This window comes from Cynocephalus volans, chromosome 6 (genome assembly GCF_027409185.1).
Source record: "Cynocephalus volans isolate mCynVol1 chromosome 6, mCynVol1.pri, whole genome shotgun sequence".
NCBI lineage: Eukaryota > Metazoa > Chordata > Mammalia > Dermoptera > Cynocephalidae > Cynocephalus > Cynocephalus volans.
Window position 1 is genome coordinate 322,177 of NC_084465.1, and position 22,921 is coordinate 345,097.

General features: G+C 52.5%; 1 protein-coding gene across 2 annotated transcripts in view; it reads left to right on the plus strand.

Annotated features, from left to right (window-relative positions):
- VIPR2 (vasoactive intestinal peptide receptor 2) overlaps window positions 1–22,921 on the plus strand; it is a 96,254-nt gene that overhangs the window by 17,236 nt on the left and 56,097 nt on the right. For both annotated transcript variants that reach the window (XM_063100164.1, XM_063100165.1), the window contains exons 3-4: window positions 10,855–10,962; window positions 12,031–12,128. In XM_063100164.1, the coding sequence (XP_062956234.1) occupies window positions 10,855–10,962; window positions 12,031–12,128 (206 nt within the window). The remainder of the gene's footprint in view (window positions 1–10,854; window positions 10,963–12,030; window positions 12,129–22,921) is intronic.

The window sequence follows — 22,921 nt, forward strand, 5'->3', positions numbered from 1 at the left end:
TCTTATCCACTGAGCAGCTTTGGTTACTTCTGGGTTTTGAATCTTGGCTTAATGTTAGTTCAAGTCCCAGAAAATGCTCCCACCTGTGGACTCTGCCACACCCCTTACCCCCGGAATAAAACTGCTGCTTCTCAGACTCAAAATTCTGATGTGATCCAATTTCCAAGTGCCATCTAGGGGCAATGTCCCTGAAATGGTATTTCCCAGCGCTTAGTTTGTGGTTGCCCCCAGCATATGGAGGCTGGGTGATTGCAGCCCCTGATTAGACAATATCGGAGTCTCCTGGAGTCATGTGAAAAGCCCAGTCCCCTGTGAGATAGTCTTTGCAGCATTAGAGCTGCTGTTGTGGGGCCCTAGCTTCCTCCTGTCCGGTCCTGCTTTGCTGTTTCCCTCGGGGACCAGCTGGGGCCTTGCTTACAAGCCTGGGAAGGTTGAAGGTGAGTCCCAGAGTCGATGCCATGCTGGCGCAGGTGAGCTTCTGCTGTTCTTTCTGGCAGGAAGAGCCCCTTGATGAGGAGCTCCTGGAACATGACGGGTAAAGCTACCTGGAGTGCAGTGCGATCGAGGGTAGCAGGTGCTCAGTAAACACTTGCTGAAGAAACGAACGCTCGCTACTGCAAACTGTAAGAAGCAAAGCTGTGGCTTATCTAAAAGCTGTGTTAAAATTGTCAAGAAAGAGCACTTTATTGATTGGACGACGTGTTGTTTGGTGTCTGTCATCACCACACCTGAGCCCACTCTGTTAAACCGGCTTTCGAATCGATCCTTCACCCATGTGCAATTGACACCCTCGCTGGCATGTGGTCCCCTTACACCTGCCGTTACTGTCTCCCGAGAAAGGCATGTTCTCATTGTGGTCCTCTGTGCATTCCGGGGCATGTCCCTTTCATTAGTCTTGACAGGTTGCTGCTTTGGGTATTTCCCTCAAAAGGCTCTTTCCTTTCTGCTTCTGCCAAAAGCAATTATTGTCATCATTACTAATTGCAACATTCCTAAAATAGCATCTGGCACTGTGCCCGGCTTAGCTAATGCATACATGTAGTCCTTTTTGTCTCGCTGGCAAATATTTTAAGAGCAAATGTTGTAAATATGTGTCCTCAGCACAAAAAGGAAGAAGGAATCCTTCATTTAGCAGAAGTGGTGGAGTCACTGTTTGTGTTCAGAATAACTGGGAATCTGTAGGACATGGAATAAGAGGATATCTCGTAATTGGCGCCTGAACAGGCAGCATTCGAGGATGTCTGAAGAGGAAACCTGGATCCAAGGGAGGAGCTGAGAGGGAACCTCAGGGGCCCGGGGGCAGCCTGGGCCAGGGCTGCACGACCTCCACATGCAGCAGAGGCTTTGCTCTCCAGTCATTGCGCTCGGCTCACACAGGGCTGTGAGACGCGACCCAGGCGGTGTCCCATCCAGCTTCCTGCACGGTTTTATCAGCTTCACTCTGGAGCCTCGTTTACAACAAACACTAGACAAGAAAGCCCCGGAATGCAGCCACCAGAACAGTGAGGTCTTCTCTGTGCCGCCACTCCACGACGGGGCAGGTAGGGCACTGGCAGGTGCTCAGAGCTTGGGAAACAGACACCGCGGGGTCCTTTGTGCACCGTATGGTCAGCTCGGTGGCCTCAAAATGATAGCCCTGGGTGTCTAGGCACCACCATTGTCAAGAATGGCATCATTTTGAGGAGTCTCTGAGCAGAAAATCCAAGTAAGGGAGGGAGGGAAGCACACCCCCTGCCTCTGCCTGTACTCAGTGACCTTTTACCGCAGTTGCTGCAGCTGTATCTGTGTTTACAGACTTATGGGACGTGTTCAGGGGTCCCGTCTCAGTGCAGTTGTTTGTGAGCACTTTGGCCTGAGCCTCCTGGACACAGTTTTCAACAGGCTGGTTTGTTATCTTGCAGTCCCACATTCCGGATTTGTCTCCGTGTCTGCTCTGGGTGCTGAATTCTTCCTCTGTTCGATTTCCTTCAAACTGGATTTAGTATCTAAAGGCTTGATTAGGTCCAGGCTCAATGCTTTGGGGAAGAAAACGTCCGGGTGAGGCTTGTGCCGCCAGAGCATCTCCCCGCACACAAGGCCACTTGCCCATTCCGGGCCGTTCCGGGCTGTGTGATCACGTGGTGGAGAAGTGACCTCCAGAACCTCACATATGAGAGCTTTTGTTGTTGTTGTTTTACTTTGCACTTGAGAGGCCGTCTGGGCTGCTAGCACTGTGTAGATTCTAGCATCTGTTGGTGATTTGTGCTTGGATCAGTTATGTCTTTGGAGGTGAAAACATGTTGACTGTTTACATTCTGATCGGTCTGTACCCACTTATTAATTAGCATTCTCCATAAAAAAGAGCTTTTCTCCTTCAACTGGGAAAGAATTACAGTCCCTTCTAAAAGGACAGGACAGGATAAAAGTCCAAGCACTTTTTGACCCTTATTAATTACTGAATAACTAGATTTCCTATCAAACAATTATCTCATTGCTATTTGTTTATGTCACAAATGTAGTGAATATTGAGGGTTTACAAATGGGCGGCTTGACCGTGTCTCAGTCACTCTGTGGAGTGCTGTGCAGTCACGATGTCGACACTCTGCATGAGCAACAAGAAGCAGTGAGTGACGCGTTAGACGCAAAGCAAAGAGGATGCGAGGCACGTACTACTTTTGTGGAAAGAAATCACAAGTTGCTTCCATGTGCTGTGTGTATACGCGTGTGCAACAGTGTGACAGAATGGAGTCGCAGACTTGCAAAGGCCCCGAGGGGGGCAGGTCCCTCCCTGTGCAGGACCCAGAAGCAGAGCCGTGACAGTGACAGTCACCTCTGCAGGTGAAGGCTAGGAGCATCCTGGCATGCCCGAGGGGGAATCACCTGCAAGAAAACCTCCACTAGGAGGCTTTCCTGTGCCCTCCCGTCTCCTGCCCGTGCCTGCGCTTCAGATCTGAGCCAGCATCAGAACTGCCTGGGTTTGTTAAAACACGACTGCTGGGCCGAGGACGTTTCTGACAGGCTCGGGGCAGCAGCTGCTCTGGGACCACACTGAGAACCCCGTGGGTGGTCCTCACGGTCTGTGGGGCCTCAGCTCTCAAGCCTGGGCCTTAGCCCAGGGTACAGTTGGACCAAGAATCTTTAAAAAAAGAAAACACTGTCCAGGCAAATTAAACTTGGGTATTTATAGTAGTTCTCAGGTGAGTTTTGTGCACTGGGGCTGATACACGGCCCTGTCCCGCATTAGGAGGCCGGAGGTCAGTATAGGACAGCCGGGAGGACCGAGTGTGTGTCAGGGCACTGCTGTGCCAGTGGCTGGCCCTGCACGCACAGCGAGAGTGCCCGCATCTGGGCGCTTTCCTCTGGGCACAGGTCTGCAGGAGTACACGGAATGCTGTTTGCAAACGCAGCTCCCTTCTCGGTTCTGCCCACTCAGCAGCACGAGTGGGCACAGGTGGAGCCTCAGCCAGCTAATAGCATCCGAGTTTTGTACACCAGTAACTCTGTGTCCTGCCAAGTGACCCTGGGAAACCATCGTGTTCTGGCCACAGTGCAGTCTATACAAGGAATAGCCAGGGTACAAGAAGTGCTATTTTTCTGGTTTTTCCTGAGGTTAGGGAAAAAAATTCACTCTCTGTAATGAAAGAGCTTGGACCTGGTCGCATGTCTCCACCATGGGCCAGGAGAGCCGGGTGGGCTGAACTGATCCAAACCAAGGCCTTTTACATGTTCCTTCCTGCGTTAAGTCACAATTTTTCAGTTTCTCTCTTCCTTTTCCTTTCTGTCTTATTCACACTAAAACCCCCACTGACAGCGTGAGTTACCTGCACACAGAAGAGACAGAGACCCGGGAGGGTGCACGTTGTCCCTTGTTTATCACGCTGCATCGAAACGTGTCGGTGAAGGTGGACTTGGCTGGCTGCTCAGTTTCGTACAAGTCCTCGAGACAAGGAAGATGATGCCTAGCGGCGGATTCCGTGTGGCTGTCTCCAGGAGGAATTGTGGCCGTCCTGTCTGCACAGGAGTGGTGGGAATGGCCGGGAGCCGGGCCCCAGGGGACGCTGCAGCCCAAAGGCACTTCAGTGTCCACCTGGCCGGAGAGGCTCCTTTGCCAGCCCGTTGCTTGCGTGGGAGGCGTTAGTGGCTGTGTGCACTGTCCCGCACTGCTGTTCCTGGAGGAGCTGTGTTGTGTCACTTCATACTTAAATTCAGCTGCTCCAAGTGGAGGCTGTGAATGGTGGTGTTTGTGCTCACACGCACCGCGAGCTCACTTCTCGGCTCCCTTTCCTTGCTGCCCCACAGCGGTCCCCACGCCCGTCTAGAGAGGGCGCGTGTCCCCCTCCTTCCGCCCAGGTGGTCAGGTCTCTGGAGCCGGGCCTGCCGAGGCCTCCTGTGCTGCTCACACTCCGTCCCCCCTCTCTGCAGAGCTGTGGACAGGGCAGGGACCAGATTTCTCTCAGGATAGCAGCAGGTGTGGGGGACCTAGAGAGGTCGGGCACCGGTCACTGCCTCCCAGAACTGCCCATTGCATGGGTCAGGGCAGTGCGAAGACCTCACCCATGAGCCTGTCTGGCGTGCACAGCACGTGTCCATGTCACGGGACAGGGGCCGCAGCCTCACCTCACACGTGCTGCAGTGTGTGAGAGGCCCCCACACTAGCGTCCTGTTAGTCCATACGCCCCGTGCTGAGGGACTCACTCCGTTTTCCACCTGAGGGTTAAGGAGGAATCTGGACTCAGAAACATGCCCTTTGGCTCTGCGTCCAGCGCTTTTATAGTTATAAAACATCATGAACACAAAGAAGCTGCACCACCCCAGGCCCTGTGTGTGGTGTATGCTGGTGACAGATAAGTCCTATGAGGTCGAGCATGGCACACATGGGTGTTGGCCAGCCTGGAGCCGTGACCTTCTGGGGACAGAGTGGCCAGCCATTAGCACCACTGGGCTGTGGCCCAGCCCTCGCCCCTTATCCCGAGAGCAGAGCCAGGTCCTCACCAGGGCGTGTAAGGGGAAGGTTCTTGCCTCCTTCAAGGAGCTGCTGAGGAGCTGAACGGAGCATTTGTGAAAGGTCTTTTCTTGATAAAGGGTAACGCGGACTGAGATTAGTGTTGTGACGCTTCTGAAAATTAATTGATGTTTACGTCACTGAAATGGAGAAAATAAATTCAGAACTCAAAGTAACACCGATGTCTTCATCCTGAAGAGCCCTGACTTGCCTCGGGATGTTTTGGAGAGACACTGATCCTTCGGTGCAATGGGACTGCAGTTTCCTTTTACTACGGTGGATTCCTCTCCACCTGGTCGGATTCTCCCGTGACCAGATTTCATGTGAATTGAACTGTCTCCCTCGGAATTCCACTTACAGGAAATCTGTCCTCTGTGCCTTGAATTTCCAGCACATGTTGGTAACATGTTCTGATCGCAGCTTTCCTGATCCTGTTTGTCGATTTCCTGTGTCTGTCCCGTTCAAGTGCTGGGAAGTTTCAGAAATGTCTGAAGGCTGCAGTTTTCTGAACCACTCAGTCTAGAACGTTGCATTCTGGAGACCAAACTGCTTTTCAGACAAAAAGTTAGGAAGCTGCCACTGGTGTCCACAGCAAAACTCTGCTGGTTCCTGGAAGCATGTCCCCTTGACAGTGTCCCCGTGGGCGATTCACTGGCGCTGCATGCTCACCTCCAGCCCGCGAATCTCACTGACGCTGGCCAGCTAGGGCCATGTGCTTCCGAGAACGAGGGGGGTCGTTCCTGTTGAGTTCTGTACGTCTGTGCAGCAAACCACCCAAAATGCAGCGGCTTCAGATAAACAGCTTGCTGTTCCCATAGTTCTGTGGTCTGACCGGGTGGTCCTGCCCACGTTGGCTGGGGCCACTCCTTGGCTGCCTTCAGCTGGTGCCGACGTAAGGCTGGAAGGCACCAGGCCCTCCCTCCCCCACACGGCCTCCCCCAGTGTGTGGTTGGACCCTCTGTGGTGACCACCCACCTGAGGGAACACACGGCCTGCCTGTCTGCGGCTGGGACATGTTCCATTCACCTAAGTGGTCACCGTAGGTCACAAGGTCACCCTGAGTCAGGGCCAGGACGAGACCCCGTCCTGTGTGCAGAGCTTGTTGAGGGCGGAGCCCCCAGCAGCTGTGGGAGAAGCATCCCCCCTTCCATCTGCACCTGCACACGTCACTGAATCCCTGAAGGAAGCACTTGTCTCTAGGAAAGCTGAGCACGTGCCTTTGAAGACTAGAAAAAGCGAGTTGCCCTCAGCTGCGGAACCGGAGATGAGGACAGCTGTGCACGGTTTGGGGCACTTTGGAGACTCCAGCCATGCAGGCATCACGTGCATTTGCTCCGAGCGCACTGACGTGGGGAGTGTGGAGGGACCAGAGCGTGTGGTCTGCACCCAAGGGATGGCAAGCCCGTCTGCCGTCGGGCTCAGAGGAAGGCTCTGGCTGCCACCTGAGCTTGAGTGGTGACCCACCCTTTGCATTTGCAGCTGAAGTGCGATGTGCCAGGTGCACGTCGCGTGGGTCTCTGCTTCAGCCAGCTCAGCTCACAAAGCTACAGGCCGTTGCTGTGGGTCAGAGCCGCCGGGTCAGAGGGAGGGTCCTTCATTCTGTTGGTGGGTTTGGAAAGATGGAAAAGAAAGATTTTTGTGGTAAGTGAAAAATACATTTTCTACAAAGACGTGCTCACGTAGCTTGATCACGGATATCATTTAAAACGCGTGGTGTGGGCGACGACTCACCGGTCGGGGCCGGTTCGCCCTCGCGTCAGTGCGTGCGGTCATGATGCTTTTGTCATTTTCTCTCTTAGCTTCAGCCTCCTGACTTGTAAGACTGGTTTGTTAATTTTATTTTCACTTTTTTTAGCTGCTGGCTTTAGGGCAGTGCCACCTCAGAACTTTCCTGACAGGGAAATGTGCAGAATGACAGCCACCAACCACAGACACCGCCGCAACCGGGGAATCGAGTTTCCAGTTGCGTTTAATTCTGATGAACTTAAATGGAAGTGGCCGTGTGAGGCTAGTGGCTGCCGTGTTGAAAAGTCCATGTCCAGTGTTCTTCCTCTTGTTTATGCCAACGTGCACCACTGAGTTCATTGTCTTTTACCTGGTCTTTTGCCTAGAGCAATGCACTGTCGGATAGGATTGGGGACAGCGAGTGTCCAGTCTGGCTCCTGCTTTCAGTCGTGTGCTATGCTCAGACGTCTCTGACAACACGCACTGTTCTTAGAGTATTCTCTGTTATGCTCAGGGAGACTCGTTACACTACTGTTTTATTTAGGGCTTTCAAGAATTAGGAATGGCTCGAACTTGGTCAAGTGACTTTTCAGGGTCGGCTGACGTGAACGTTCCTCTTTTCAGAGCGACCTTTCATTTCCTCATCGCCGTCTCAGAGACCGATGTCACAGCCAGAGCTTAGCAGGCCGGTGCCCTGACCGCCTCTTCCGACCCGCTCTTATTTCTTGCCACCTCCGTGTGCAAACCCTTTCTTTCACGAAATCTAGGCGTTCACGGCTTTCCAAACACAGCCTTTCTCCCACTTACAGCGTCTTCGCAGGCGCTGTCCTCCCCCTGGGAGCGGCCCTGCCTGCCGTCCCTGCAGTCCTCACGCTCCCGACCCATCACAGCCGCTGCTGCTCAGCACCCGCCTCGGGTGCTGTGAACTCACTGCCCGTTTGTCCCGTATTTTGCTTTGACTTGCACAATGTCTTTAAAAATGTGAACTGGGCCGGTCCCGTGGCCCACTCGGGAGAGTGCGGCGCTGGAAGAGCCGAGGCCGTGGGTTCGGATCCTATACAGGGATGGCCGGTGCGCTCACTGGCTGAGCGTGGTGCAGAGGACACTGGGCCAAGGGTTGCAATCCCCTTACCGGTCAAAAAAAAAAAAAAAAGTGAACTAAACATTCAAAAATGGATTTTTTAACAACATCATGATATACTTTAATTTTAGTTTTTAACAAAGCAGTGCATGTATGAGGGTCCCTCAAAAAGTTTGTGGAAAAATAGAATTGCAAGATAATAAAAATTTTTCCATCCTATAAAATCGAAAAAAGGCAGGTGATAGCACAAGGCTTTCGGTAAAGACAGTGGCCTCTGGCCACCCTCCTGAGCCCCAGCTGTCTCTCTTAGGGCAACAACTTCTAGCTCTTATAGGTGTTTTCTCTGGTGTTTATTCCTACTGTGAGCGGCATCTCTCTCGTGCCATTCTGAGCACTCATGCCCTGCCCCCAACAGAGTCACGTCACCATTGCTGGTTACAGTGACAGCACCACTGCTGAGCCCAGAGAGTCAACATTTCCTCTCTTTGTAACTTCACGCTTTTGCTGGAATCATGATTTTCTTATTTTTCTGTTGTTTGGTTTTCTATCTCGCTGTCAATAATTAAGCATCGGACCTTATCCAGAACAACAGTGAGGCACTCTCAAGACAATCAGATGCATAAGGCCATCGAGGAATCCCAGTTTTTCTTTAGACTCACTCCCTCTGGACCCCTCCATCGTCCCACCGCCGGGCCAGGGCTTCAGGCCTCCCAGGGTCCCGTCCCTGTGAGGTGCCGTGGCTTCCAGAACTCTGAGCAGGGGAAGGGGGGCTTGGCCTCAGTGTTCAGAACTCAGACCTCGACGTGGTTCTCCTGAAGGTGGTCCAGCCAGTGCGGGGGCCTGGCATCCGGCACCTTCCCACGGACGAGCCTTGCAGCCTCCCGGGACTGGCCACAGCTCCCGCTGCCGTTCACCACGACATGCCGCCCGTCTTCAGAGCCACACAGATGCCTCTCGGTGCTGCCCTTTCAAATTCTTGCTGCCATTTTCATGAGGTTCGAGTAGTGGAGAGACTCACGGATTCCTAACTGGCCGTCTGGCCCTGAGGCTCACAGGCTAAGCGAATGCCTCCAGCGCCCATCCACGCGAGCCCAGATGCTGGGGCTGCCCTCTCCCCCTGCCACAAGTGCCCAGTCCAGCTGTCCTCTCGGCCACCGTGTCCTCCAGCCCTCGAGCCCTCACAGCTCGCAGCGCCACTCCCGGCATGCAGAGTGCAGTCAACAGACAGACAGACAAAGGGCAGACTCGCTCAGTGGCCGCTGAAGGGATAATGATGACGATGAATGAGTGAACGAGACAGAGACTTGCGTCAGCCTCCAGCCGTGTGAGGCCTGCCAGGTGCCATGCGAGCCTCGTGCCTCTGCGGAGGTGCAGCAGGGGTGGTCAGCACTGCTCTGTGATAGGTTGTGTTACAATTTAGGTCGTGCATTAACATTCCTTTAAAATACCATAATAATATTATTATATAATTATTATTAAGGCAGAAATTTGTCATTCTTGGTGAAGAGAGTTGGAGCTTCAAAATAACCAACAACAAAACCGTCAGAACCTGCTGCTCTATGGGGGGAGGGAGCTCTGTGAGTGGCGAGCGGCCTGGCAGGGCAGCCTGGACAGGCCCCCTCTGCTCCCCACCCTGATCACTGTCTCGGGACCAGCCTGGCCATCTCGGTGGCGTCTCTCTCACATGCCGGAGCCGGAGGCGTTCGGCTCACGGGCTCAGCACTTAGCCGGCCGCTGCTCAGACCCCTCGCAGCCCGGCCCGGGGCGGCTCCCTGGACACACTTCTGCACTTTGCATTTACACATGATGGCTCGTTCTGAAAATTTCTAAAGAAAACCAACATTTTCTCTAAATATGTCAGAGCATTAATATCGTATGGATTTATGTACTCATTTGAACATTGGTATGTCATCTAATTTAATAATGAACATATTTTCATTTTTATTCAAAAAAATTTAGAAAATATCTTTATCTGCAAAACTTGGTTTACAGCCAACTTTTTAGAGGCATACTTTTATTATTGAAAGTAAAACACTCTTGTCTTCAAACCAAAAATGTGCATTCTCCATCGATATGTTGGAGCAGTTATTATACAAGTCTGGATTTCATGCCAGAGAAGAACTCTGTACTTTGTGAGTCTTTGCCTCAGCTAGCACATTGCTTTTCTGATACTGAAATTTAAATAAAAGTTAAAATTTTAGAGGTCATAAAATATAGTACACAAGGGTACTTCAAAAAGTTTGTGGAAAAATGGAATTAAAAGATAATACAAATCTTTTCATTAATTTTTTGAAGACCCCTCATGTATACCTCAGGCTTGTAGTAAAAGTCCTGGGTTTAAACGTGGATTCTATCGCTGTGTCATGCTGTGAAGTCATTAAAGGATGTGAACCTTCACGCTTTCATCTGTGAAATGATTAACACAACATATGTAGGATTTACCTTCACCGGGGGTTACTAAGACCAAATAAGAGGTCTGGAAAATGTTTTAAGCCATACGTCATACAAATTAAGTTATCTGATCACTCCATGACAGTAACTAAGATTTTGTCACTAGTAAGGTGTCTTGACAGATGGAAAATCAACCAAATGTTGTCAAATATTTTAATTTGTGAATCATCCTTAAAGTCGGGTCTCCCAGAAGCACAAGATAACTTCCCGCTGGCCCTGCCCCCCCAGTGGACCCGAGTCTCCCAGACCTTATCACACTAGGGATGCAGATCAGCCAGGAGAAAGTAACATTCTCCCGAAATTCAAAAAGTACACAGTGCATGTCGAATTACTCAAATGCTTTCTACCACAGATCTGGTTATTTCTCCAAAGCTAAGTAAAATGAATACACGTGCTAACTGTGTTATATTTTCGATAATGTGGTCGCTGCAAATTTGTTTCACAGAAAGATAATTCGCAAGATAGTCATCTAACTGGGTTTCTCTGTAAAGCTTTTGAACAAACCGACCCTGCCCCCAGCTGCATGCCCCACCTCCCCGCCCCCGGCAGTGGCCTGTGGCTCCTGTGCAGGGGGTGGTCTGCAGCCCCTCATCCTCTCTGCCTCTCTTCCTTTCAGGCTGCAGCGGGGTCTGGGACAACATCACGTGCTGGCGCCCTGCGGACGTGGGAGAGACGGTCACTGTGCCCTGCCCGAAGGTGTTCAGCAACTTTTACAGCAGACCAGGTACTATGGGCTGAACTCGTGCTCCTCCAGGGCCCTGGTACCCACCAGGGTCGGCTGGGGCAGGTGCAGCAGGTGCCTTGCCTTCCTGCAGTGACGCCCATGGCCTCCCACTGCCACCCAGAGTCAGGGACACCACCCTCCTAAGACAGCCGGGTGGGAACCGCCCAGGGCCCACGCGGGACCAGAGCACCGGGAATATGTGTGGGGTGGCAACAGAACGAGGAGAATTAAATAGGTCCCGTCCCTGCGAGTCTGGACCCTGTAACCCACAGACAGCGCAGCAGGTTCAGGGTTGGACGGCAGCCGCGCTGCAGGGAAGAGACCCAGCTGGCAGGTCCCAGCAGGTCCCGCAGGCTCCGGCAGCCGGGGCTGCAGGACGTGTGTGTAGGGCTCTGAGCCTTGCAGGCTCTCCCGGGAGGGGTGACCCCACAGCCCTCTGGCACATCCACAGCCCGTGCTCTTGTCTCTGTCCCCACCTGCTCTGCTGGTCACCTGCTAAGCACACATGCTCTGTAGATGGAGGGAACACTGCATTTCTGAGCTTAACACAATTTTAGATGATTTAGGAGCAAATGGGGGGATTATAAGATCACGACTGCCTTTATCTCCTGAAATGTAAACCTGAATCCCACCATCATTTTTCTCCAGCACCAGCGGCAAAGTGGAGCCTGCCCTGGATGGGACGGCTGGGGCAGACAGGGCAGCTGGCTGAAGAACAATCGGCACTTGGCTATAAGTTTCTCTTATGGAGATGAAGCATAAGGCTCTGTTAAGAGTTTTCATTCCAAAATAACACTTGAAGTTAACACTGGAAGTTAACAGTAATTATGGTTACAACTTCTGTTTTTATTGCCTTGTGGCACTGGTGTTTCTGAGGTCCCACTGTCCCTATGAGGCCAGTCACTGGCAGGTTTTGTGGACGAGGAGGCTGAGGAAGGACTTGCCAGCGGCAGCCCCGTCCCCCAGCTACCCCCGGCAGTGAGGAGTATTTTAAGACAGAAGCTTCAGCACAGACTACACTGTAGCGACTAAGGCCTGCAACTAAGCTATCTGCACGTTGCTTTCCAGGAAACTTAAGCAAAAACTGTACGAGTGACGGATGGTCAGAGATGTTTCCAGACTTCATAGACGCGTGTGGCTACAGTGACCCCGAGGACGACAGCAAGGTAGGGCTCCCAGCGTGGCAGGTCCCACCTCCTCTCACACCCCATGACGGGGCGTCCCACCCGCCAGAACCACGCCGGCGTCCTTCCCCCTGCGCAGCGGCGCTGCCCCGCTCTCCAGACCCCGCCAAGCCTGTTTCAGTTCTGCCACCCAGCACGTGGGCCACTTGATTGCTCACCTCGCCTGGAGGCAGGGGAGGTGGGTTTTCTTTACCAGCCGTCAGTGTGTCGGGAGGAGGTAGGGAGACACATGACAGGGGGATCGACCTGCCCGAAACCGGCTCTTCTGACCCCTGAGCAGCACACCCTTCCTGCCACTTGGCTTTTCTCATCCCAATCAAGATTTTGCCACAGTCTGGGCTGTTGAGAAGTCACTGTGGTGGTTTTCTCAGCCCCGAACCCACGGCAGGAGATGTGACCAAAGCTAAGCTAAGAGACGGGGTGTGTCCTCGCCACGAGGTGCCCGGCAGCAGGTAGCGGCTGGGGCTGCGTCTCAGGCTGTGCGGGGACCCCGCAGGGCAGCCCCTCCAGGCCACAGTCGCACCACTTGCCAGCAGTTTTCAAGGGGGTCCGAGGTGCTGTACGCCTGGTGAAACTGTCTGCGGGAACGTGATCCTTAAATGACTGAGGCTGTTTTTCCTGAGCGTGGACGGCGTCTGCCTTCGGCGCTGGTAAATCCTGCTCCGGGCCTGTCTGCACACCTTTCCGGCCAGTGGTGCTGTAGGCTTGTGGTTTACGCTCCCACCAGGCAGGTCCCTGTCCCCGTCCCTCAGCTCTTGCCCACCTGCATCCCACGCCGTGTCGATGGCAGCACCTTGTAAACCTGCAGTCAGCACTGTGTAGACGTGCATCCCTTCCAGGAGGCAAGGCATCCAGTGTGTGGAGAGATGTGAGGCTGTTTTAAGGAGCCTCAGGAAACAGCAAGCTATGCACAGACGTTCTCCTACCAGCCCACAGCGTGCTGGGGACAGTGACCTGCTCTGCAGCAAAGGCTGCCTCACGCCGCCCCAGTTCTCCCTCCCCATGTCAGGGAGGGGCCCCTCCCGCCATCCTAGCTCTGCCATCAGGGAACTCGGGGGTCACGCATCTCCTCTCGTCGTCCTTTCTTGCAGGGGCTTTCTTTGCTGTCACCACTAAGCTCCACAGTTCTAAGCCCATTCTCTCCCCAGAGGATGCCCTGGGAGGGGGTGCTTCTGTGTCAGCCAGTGCCCACACCTGAAGGCGGAGCTCCTGACCTGTGGCCAGGGGTTAACAGGACGGTGGAGGTGGTGGCCTGGCTGACTGTGTCCTGTGAGCCAGACATGACCACCAGTGTCACCTTGTTTAGTTGTGGTAACAGACCATGTCACAGATGGAGAAACTGAGGGCTGGAGGGCTCCACGACCTCTCCTGCTAGGGTGTCACACCGTGCACACTTGTGGGGGAGGCCCCCACAGGAGCAGCTGGGCCAGGGACTGTCTACACATGGCACAGAGTGGTTGAGGGGAGACCACGCTGAGGGTCAGGGTCCTAGAGGAGGGGAGGATGGACCCTCCCTCCTGGGGGAGACTCCTGGGAGCACGTGATCAGCTCTCAGCCACAGGAGAGGAGATGTTGCCCCCCTCGCCATCCCACACCATGCACAGCCCCTCCTGGTGCCACCACCTGTGACACCACAGCAGGGAAGAAGGTTTCTCTTTAGGTCCTGGTGACATGAGTGGGGGTCTCACTGAGCTCAGGCAGTGGCTCACTGTGTCCTATTCTGTCGTGCGTGATCACCAGCGTAAGCTTTCTACATCAGATGTACTCAACTCTCAGCCTCGGTACCCTCTGCCCTGGGGGCACCTGGTCCCCCAGGGCATTGGAGGGGCCTGTGTCAGGGCCACTGTGCATCTGGGACGCAGGAATCACAGAAACGGCACTGAATTCAGTGTCAGCACATCCCAGATGGCACGCAGGAGGTGATTTACCAGCCTCGGGGAGATTTGGACATGGGACAAGAGCTGCCAAGACCATGTTAACACGCAGCAGTGTTTAGAATTTAATGCACAGAAGCGTCCCATAAACCTCTCTTCCTCGTTGCTGTGGAAGTCTGTGTCCTCCAGATGTAACTGGAGGCTGACATTTCCCATAGACTTCTCGTCCTTTCCCCATCACAAACCAGTGTCATGGCTGTCCCCATCCTGCTCATCTGAGATTCAGTCATGCCCTGTTTTCTGCATTACCAGGAGGCCATCTCCCAGGTCAATCTGTGGCCAGAATGATGCTTGCCCCTTGGTGTGTTTTGTGGTTACTCCTTTTGTATGTATTGGATCCCAAAAACAAGCCCTGCGGGTCCCAGTACAGCAGGTGGGCGTAAGTCTGTGAGGGTCTCTCTGGCAGCTGCAGAGAGCGGCAGAAACACTGGCCGGGGCTGCATCCTCGCAGGAGAATGCTGATAACCCGGCACAGAGCCCACGGTCCTACTTGTGCTGAGCCTGAGCTTAGAACGGGTGTTCAGGGAAGGTGTGAGCAGGTGCAGGTTCCCAGGCTCTCCCCAAACTGCTGCTCAGCTGCCAGATACACTCAAGCCAGGAAACCGTCCTGTCATCTTTCTGAGAGTCGGACTGTAAACCACACAGATTTGAACCCAGTGAAGAACTATTCTGCAGAAGCAAGAATTCCTGGGCCCCACTCCGAGGACGCTGAATTCTGACCAGGAACAGTGGCTGCCCCTCCCTGCAGGATGACCAGGGAACCAGGGGTGGCTTCGCAGGTGGCCCTGTTACGCCCCAGCTGTGGCCCCCAGGCTGGCCCCATGGGGATGTGGTCGAACTGTTTTGGGGACCACGGAGACAGGCCCCAGCGGCCGTGAGTCTCTGGGCTTTTCTAGACAGTGGGGCAGGGGCTGGGGGATTTTGATGTCCACACGGGATCGTGGATGCTGGGTGTGGGATTCCGCTCCTGCATCTTCACTTCACATCTGTGATTAGCCAGCACTGGACCTACAAGGCACCAGGACACGTGTCGGCAAAAAGCAGAGTGTCCTGAAACCTCACAGGGTCCTTGAACGAGGTGCAGGCCTGGTAACTGCTCATTCATTCATTCTGGGAATAAACGTTTCCTGGGATGTTGGGTGTGGGAGGGTGGCCTCCTCATTGCCTCGATTTTCCCTTGGGCCACACCCAGGAGGCGTTCCCAGGGACGGTGTTGGAAAACTCTCCCGTCAGGGTGGCCTTCGCAGAAGGCCTGGGGCCAGGTCCTGTCCGTGTGGAGCACAGGGCGTCTGCTATCCCTGATGCTTTTCTGTCTCATTTGAAGAACTATTTTTCTTCTTAATTAAACATTTCAGGGATTCTACAAATATCACGAACACATATTTCCTGCTAATGGATCAGAAAGTGAAAATATTTAACATGAAAGAGCAGAGAAGACGGCAGGAACCAAAACGAGCGACTTCGCTCCTGACTGCAGCTCCCGCTCTGGGAGTTCTAGGGACTCACGTCAAAGATGGGAAGGTGACACTTTCCGGCGGCTCTCCTGATGCCCCGAGCACGGGGCAGTTTCCAGCGGCGGTGGGGCAGGCGCTGCCCAAGCCCGGTCTGCTCAGTGGTGGCTGATGGGACATGTGGGTCCAGAGCTCGGGCTGCAGCTCGCCAGCGTCTCACTTGCTTCTCGGATTTATATTTTTAACTGGATTTCCCACTCACACAGCCAAATTCTGCCCTGCTGTGTATGCAACTGTTTTTGGTTTCAAAATTAACTAAGTTCAAGAAAAAAATTTCGCCTCCACAGAGGCCACAAGCTTGGCCACGTGCACGAGGGAATCAAGATAAAATGTAGTCAGTGGAGGGGCCCCCCCGAGGCCTCCTGGACGGGGCGGGCAGCGCGCAGCTGCAGTGGTGGTTGAGCCCTTTACTTTGTGTGTCCCACAGCCTGTCAGGTCCTGAGGGGCCGGGCCTGGTTAGGAACCCTGATCGTCACCAGCTTCCACGTGTAAATTCTTCCCAGATTTCAGCGTCGTGCCTTAGTCTGTGTCTCTCAAGCACTGCACAGAGGTTTAATCCCAGGGGAGGACTGGAAGGTCCCGGGCTGCTCTTCTCTCCTTCTCACCTGTGCTTCTCTGCAAACTGGAGGTTCCCAAATAAGACCAGCTCCAGCTTAAAGTGCTCGGACTCACCAAACGCTGAAGGCTCCCAGAGCCCCGCAGTTGGCTGGTGAGGGCTAGGTTGGGGTGAGGACTCTGCTTATCCCCACCGGGTGGGCTCAAGCTCCAGGTGCACGCAGACCTCGCAGGGTCCTGTCACCTGTGGGTGGAGCCTGAGACCCTGTGCTATCAGTAAGTTCCAGATGACACTAGTCGGAGCGAGAGACCCAAGCCTTGGTCTTGGAAGCCCAGGCCTGAGTCCTTCCCAGTGGCCACTCGCTGGTGGCTGATGATTTGGGACGAGGCCCCCACAGCTATCTAGATGGCCTTAAATTGCTACTCAGCTTCTGAAGAGTCCCTCTCCAAGCCCACCACACTTCTTGAAGTCAGGCTCTGAGAAGATCACCACTAGCCAAGAGCCCAAGCTCCCCAGAAACCTGAAGGGAACAGGAATTGTCCTCTGGTAATGTGAAGATTTCATCCTGGGACCCTCCCCTTGACTCAAGGCCTGTTGGCGGGTAAAGCAGAACCTCTGAGGCTCCCCAGCCTGCAGCCCCCACCCAAGCCTTGCCCCTGGTCAGAGACAGCTGGGGTGGTGTCACGGTTAAGTTGGAACCTCTGCCCTGGGACAGAGATTCCAGCAACACCTGCAGGCCACATGCGAGAAGGGTGCTCCCCCGATAACGTAAGTCACTAACAGGCTAAATAAAGAGCTGCCGCTGAATTTAGTCACAAGAACTGCTTGGCGTCTCAGCCCCCCAAGTACCAGATGACACATTTCTCCCACATTGTGCTGAATTCCTAAACACGTTTCCACGCTCTCCTCTCGGCCCTCAGACCGCAGCATAGTTGTTTCCCGCCAGCTGCTAACTTCCCTTCCCCGGGGCTCCCCACCCTGACGACAAAGGTCCCAGCAGCCAGCGTGGTTGGTGCTTCGTGGAAGACACCGTCTGATTGTCCGTCACACCCAGTCCTGGAATCAGCCTCCCAGGGACGCACTGTCATCCGGGCACATGGTCTAGACTGGAAGGTGGCGGGCGGCGGCCTCCAGGCGCCAGGCTCAGGGGTGGGAACCAGCCCATGGGCTGGGGAGCATCGCGTTTATTCAGCTCTGGAACAGGCTCTTTGTCTTATCTCACGCTGAGCGGCAGGAGGGACTGTCCCAGCGTGGATTTGGGGACATGGTGAGTGCTGGGCTCACTGCTGGTCAGCAGCCGGGCATTCACCTCACGAGCGATGGGGACACTCGGAGCAGGGACAGCGGCCAGCCAGTCCTGGGCTGGGTGCAGGGGCAGCTTCAGCAGATGGACCCACGGCTGCCCGGGCCCCTGAGGCCACCTTCAGGTCCAGGCAGAAACCTGGCCCGAGCAGAACGTGAGTGGGGAGTCGCCCCGGGAGGCCAGACGTGATGATTAGCCACGGCTGTGCGGGTGTTAACGGAACCTGTGTGTGACGCGTCCTGCTTCCCGGTGGGCTGATGAGTTGTCAAGGCCAGAGGAGAAGCAGGACAGGGGTGGCCCTGCAGACGGGGGTGAGGACACAGCCCAGAGATGAGAGGTCAAGAGTGCGAGAGAGCATGGGCGCAGGTGGGAGGGTGACATTGACAGGAGGGACGGTGCAGGAGTGCTGGGAAGTACAAGAAAAGCCACCTCCAGGCGGGAGACCAAGGTGCCTCCCTGCGCAGGTCTACCAGATGGCCCAGGCAGGGGGGACGTCCACACCACAGTGGCGAGCTGCAGGCACCATCGACGTGTTTGGATCCTGACTGCGTGCAGACCAGCAAAGCCACCAGGTCGGGATCCACACCCTGTGCTCTGCATTGACGGGGTGTGGCCTGGCAGCCCAGGAAACTCTCCTGGCCTTGCCTCCCGTTAAGAAGACCACGCAGACGAGTCTGTCCACAGCACGGACGGCCTTGGGCAGGACTCCCGGCACCGCTGAGCGCAGCTGTGCCCGGTCCAGCCATGCTGTAGGGGAGGGCCCAGGCTCCCGCAGCTCCCCTTTCTGGAGGCTTGTTGTGAGCAGCCCTGCAGGGGCTCGAGCTGCCCTTCCCTGGGGTCCTGGGGCAGGTGGGGTGGGGCGTGAGTCCTGCTGGGGGAGGCACCAGCTCTGGAAGTCAGCCCCAGGGGCGTGTCGCTGGAGACTCCAAGGAGCCACTGGGTCGTTCCCTGGATAACCGTCAACTTACACATTTCAAGACTGAAAGCTCATGGGCCTGAGAATTGGTCAAGAATTCTTTCACTGGGTTCTAGGCAGGTGTGTTCAAGACCCAGGAAAAAGGAGAAGGGACCGTTTTGAAGAGGTTCACCTACTGAGTGCCAAGTTGCTCCACCTGTCCCATCGGTGTGACTTGGGGACCCAGATGGTGGGGAGTGTGGCAGGGATTGTTTGGCAAGTGGAGACCACAGAAGGGCACAGGGACAGCTGGGGGCAAAGGTGAACCACCGGGGCCTCCTCTTAACACTCGTGTTCTCCCTTTTGTTACATTTTCCACTTCCTCAAAAATGAGTACATATTGCTTTTGTATTTAAATAAAATCAAATTTTAAGTCTTAAAAAAAAAAAACCTCTTAAATTTATACCAAGTTTGTCCTTTAACCCTGGAGTTTGCCAGGACAGTGAGGAAACTCGGTTGTCACATTCTCCCTGTTGCATCTTTTTAAAAACCTATGATTTTTGTTGGGTTTTTTTCTTTCTCTTTTTTATTGAACATAATTGATTATACATATTTGTGGGGTACAGAGTTGACTGTCTAAATTTGTATACAATATGTGATGATCAAATCAGGATAGTTGGCATATTTGTCTTTACAAAACGTACTCATTTGTTGTGTCCACCAACCAATTTCTCCCAAACCTGTTTCCTCCTGTAGCAACCACAGTTCTGTACTCTCCTTCTGAATGCTCAAAGTGTTATTTATTGTACGTGTTGTGTTTTTCTTTTTTCTCTCTCTCTTTTTTAGCTCCCACTTAGGAGAGGACACACAGTACTTCTCTTTCTGTGTCTGGCTTGTTTCACTTACCATAATTTTCTCCAAGTTGTTGCAAATGGCAGGATTTCATTCTTTTTTATGGCTGAGTAGTATTCCATTGTGTATATACCACATTTTCCTTATCCAGTCGTCTGTTGATGGACATTTAGGTTGGATCCAACTCTTGGCTATTGTAAATAGAGCTGTGATGAACATGGGAGTGCAGGTGTCCCTTCGACATGATGATTTCCATTCCTTTGGGTATACACCAAGTAGTGGGATTGCTGGAACATATGGTAGTTCTATCTGTAGTTGTTTGAGGAAACTCAATACTGTTTTCCATAAAGGCTGCACCAATTTACAGTCCCACCAACAATGCAGAAGAGTTCACCTTTCTCCGCATCCTCACCAGCATTTGTTATTCTCTCTTTTTGATAATGGCCAGCCTAACGAGGGTGAGATGATATCCCAACGTGCTTTTGGTTTGCATTTCCTTGATGCTGAGTGATGTTGAGCATTTTTTTCATGTGTCTGTTGTCCATTCATATGTCTTCCTTTGAGAAATGCCTATTCAGCTCCATTGCCCATTTTTTAATTGGGTTACTTTTTTTTTTACTGTTTAGCTGTTTGAGTTTCTCATATATTCTGGATATCGATCCCTTGTAGGATGCATAGTTTGCAAATATTTTCTTCCATCCTGTAGGTTGTCTTTTTGCTCTGTTGATTGTTTCCTTTGCTGTGCAGAAGCTCTTTAGTTTGATATAATCCCGTTTTTTTTTTTTTTTCTTTTTTTTCCTGTGCTTTGGGAGTCTTGTTCATAAAGTCTTGTCCCAGTCCTACATCCTGAAGTGTTTCCCCTAGGCTTCTTTCCAGGAGTTTTATATTTTCAGGTCTTTTATTTAAATCTTTAATCCATTTTGAGTTGATTTTGGTCTTTGGTGAGAGGTAAGGGTCTAGTTTCATTTTTTCTACATGTAGATTTCTGGTTTTTCCAGCACCATTTACGGAAGAGGCTGTCCATTCCCCAGTGTATGTTCTTGGTGCCTTTGTTGAAGATCAATTGGCTTTAAGTACGTGGGTTGATTTCTGGGCTCTCTATTCTGTTCAATTGGTCTGAGTGTCTGTTTTTCTGCCAGTATCATGCTCTTTTGGTTACTGTAGCTTTGTAGTACAATTTGAGGTCAGGTAATGCCTCCGGCTTTACATTTTTGCTCAGGATTGCTTTGACTATTCAGCATCTTTTGCTGTTCCATATGAATGTAAGGATTGTGTTTTCTGTTTCTGTGAAGAATGTCATTGGTATTTTAACAGGGATTGCAGCAAGTCTGTAGATCACTTTCAGTGGTGTAGACATTTTCACAATGTTAATTATTCCAATCCATGAACATGGAATATCTTTCCATCTTTTGGTGTCCTCTTTAGTTTCTTTTAGCAGTGATTTGTAGTTCTCATTGTAGAGATCTTTCATCTCCTTGGTTAAAATCATTCTTAAGTATTTTTGGGGGGGGTAGTTATTATAAATGGGCTTGCTTTCTTGATTTCTTTTTCTGCTAGTTCATTGTTGGAGTATAAAAACACAACTGATTTTTGGAAATGCTAGCCAGAGCAATCAAGCAAGAAAAAGAAATAAAGGGCATCCAAATTGGAAAACACAAAGTCAAATTACCCTGTTTGCAGAAGACATGATCCTATAAATAGAAAAACCTAAAGACTCTACTAAACAACTCCTAGAGCTGATAAATGAATTCAGTAAAGTTGCAGGGTATAACATCAGCATAAAACCTATGATTTGAAGTAAGTTAGCTGGAAGGAAACCTGCACAGTCTTGAGCCCAAACACCAGTCTGCTCTTCCTTCTCTCCTTGTCCCTCACACTGTAGGTGTGGAGAGACAGTCAGCTGACAGCGGGTAGCACACACAGGCCTTTTCACCTCTTAAAACGTTAGGGCATACTTCCTAAAAGCAGGGCTATTCTCATATCACCTCACCACTGTTATCAAATTTAGGAAACTTAACTTCCCTGCAGTGCTGTTAGCTAATCTGCTATTGCTACTCCAGTCTCGTCGATTCTCCCTATAAAGATTTTATGGCATTTTTTCCAGGACAAGGTCATGCATTGTATTTAGTTGTGGTGACTCTTCAGGCTCCTTATCTGTCACGACATTGATGTTTTTGATGCCTGTTACCTTACAGAATGGCTCTCTGCTGGGTTTGTCTGATCTTCTCATGATTAGATTCAAGTGATCTGGCAGGCACAATTTTTTTTAAAGCAAAGGTAAAAATATTTGTCAGCAAAGCAAAACCTCCCAGTTCCTAGGTCTGTTGTCTTTTTTTTATCATAAACTCAATGCACAAAATAGGCCTTAATGGGGTAAAATGTTCCAATGCCTATTTCTTCCCCTCAGAAATGTCGTATTTGGATTTTAAAAATCAATTCTCCCTCTAACCCTACCACACAAAAAAAGGAACACTCAGTGTTGTTACTTAAAATAAGGTGGCACTGTGGTGAGCACGTCCTGAGTCCCAGTGACTGCGTGCCCAGCCAGAGCTTCCCTGCACACATGCTGATACGTTGCACGGTGTCTATACCATGGGCTCAGTGCTCACATGTCCTCACTTGGGGTATTAACAGTACAAACGTTTCCATGGGGAATCAGCCTTTATTCACGGTGGGAACAGGGACATCACCCTTTCCTTCCTGAGGTGTCACAGGGCTCCAGTACATCTCTGCCTTTCCTCAGAAGGGAGCCTGTGCCCCTGGGACTCACTTCCAGCTCAGCAGTGCTGAGCTCCACTGACGATTCCGACAAAAGCACGACAGGTGCGGCCCTCCACGTGCCTGGGGTCCTCTGCCCTGGGTCTAATCAGCATCCCACAGAGCTCGGCTCCCTCCCGGATTCCGCAGGCAGTCCCCGCTCCTCGGACAGGAAGACAGGAAGACTGCAAGGCTGCAGGGAGTGCTCCATGGAAACCTGTGACGACTGGGGCAGGAGCAGCCTGTCCCACTGCTGCGTCTGCAAGTGAAGCAGCAGTTTCCATGCCCAGTACTGGAGGAGGCCGACGTGGCTCCGCAAGGGAAGAGGCTCCTCTGCAAAGAACAGGACTAGCCACGGCGAGATGGACCGTCCCTCCACCTGCGCCTGCCCTCTCGTGGCCCCTTGAATGATTAGAAGTCATCTTTCCAGATTTAAAAATCGCATCTTTCATTGAGAGGTCAAGGAGGACTTCTCCGTCACGGATGCAGGCGCAGGGTCCCTTCCACCCCTCAGCTTGCACGGACGCCGGATGTGTGGTCTCGCTCACTTCCCGTCCACCCAGACCTGACCACACCCTGAACGGGGCATTTCCAGAGAGCGAGTGGCCCCTTTGGAAGCGGCCCCGCCTGCAGAGGAGGCTGTCCGGGCTTGGCAGTGGCAGACAGGACATCTCCCGCTCACAGACACAGAAGACCTTCATGGAAAAAGTCTCCTGCCAAAAAGCACCCAGGAATTGCTAAGGGCAGGAGGTTGTTTTGGTGACTTGGCGTCGCTGACGCTGGTCTGTGCGGTCGGTCGGGGTGAGTCAGGCTCGTTGGTTAAAAGTGGGGAGGGATGAGCATTTGAAGATAAATTCTTCAAAGGGCAGCAACAGACCAGAATCCAGAATCTCAGGCTTCACCTTTCGTTTTGGGGAGAAAACTGAAGGGAAGGGTGGAAGGGTGATAAAACCAGGAATGAGGGTTT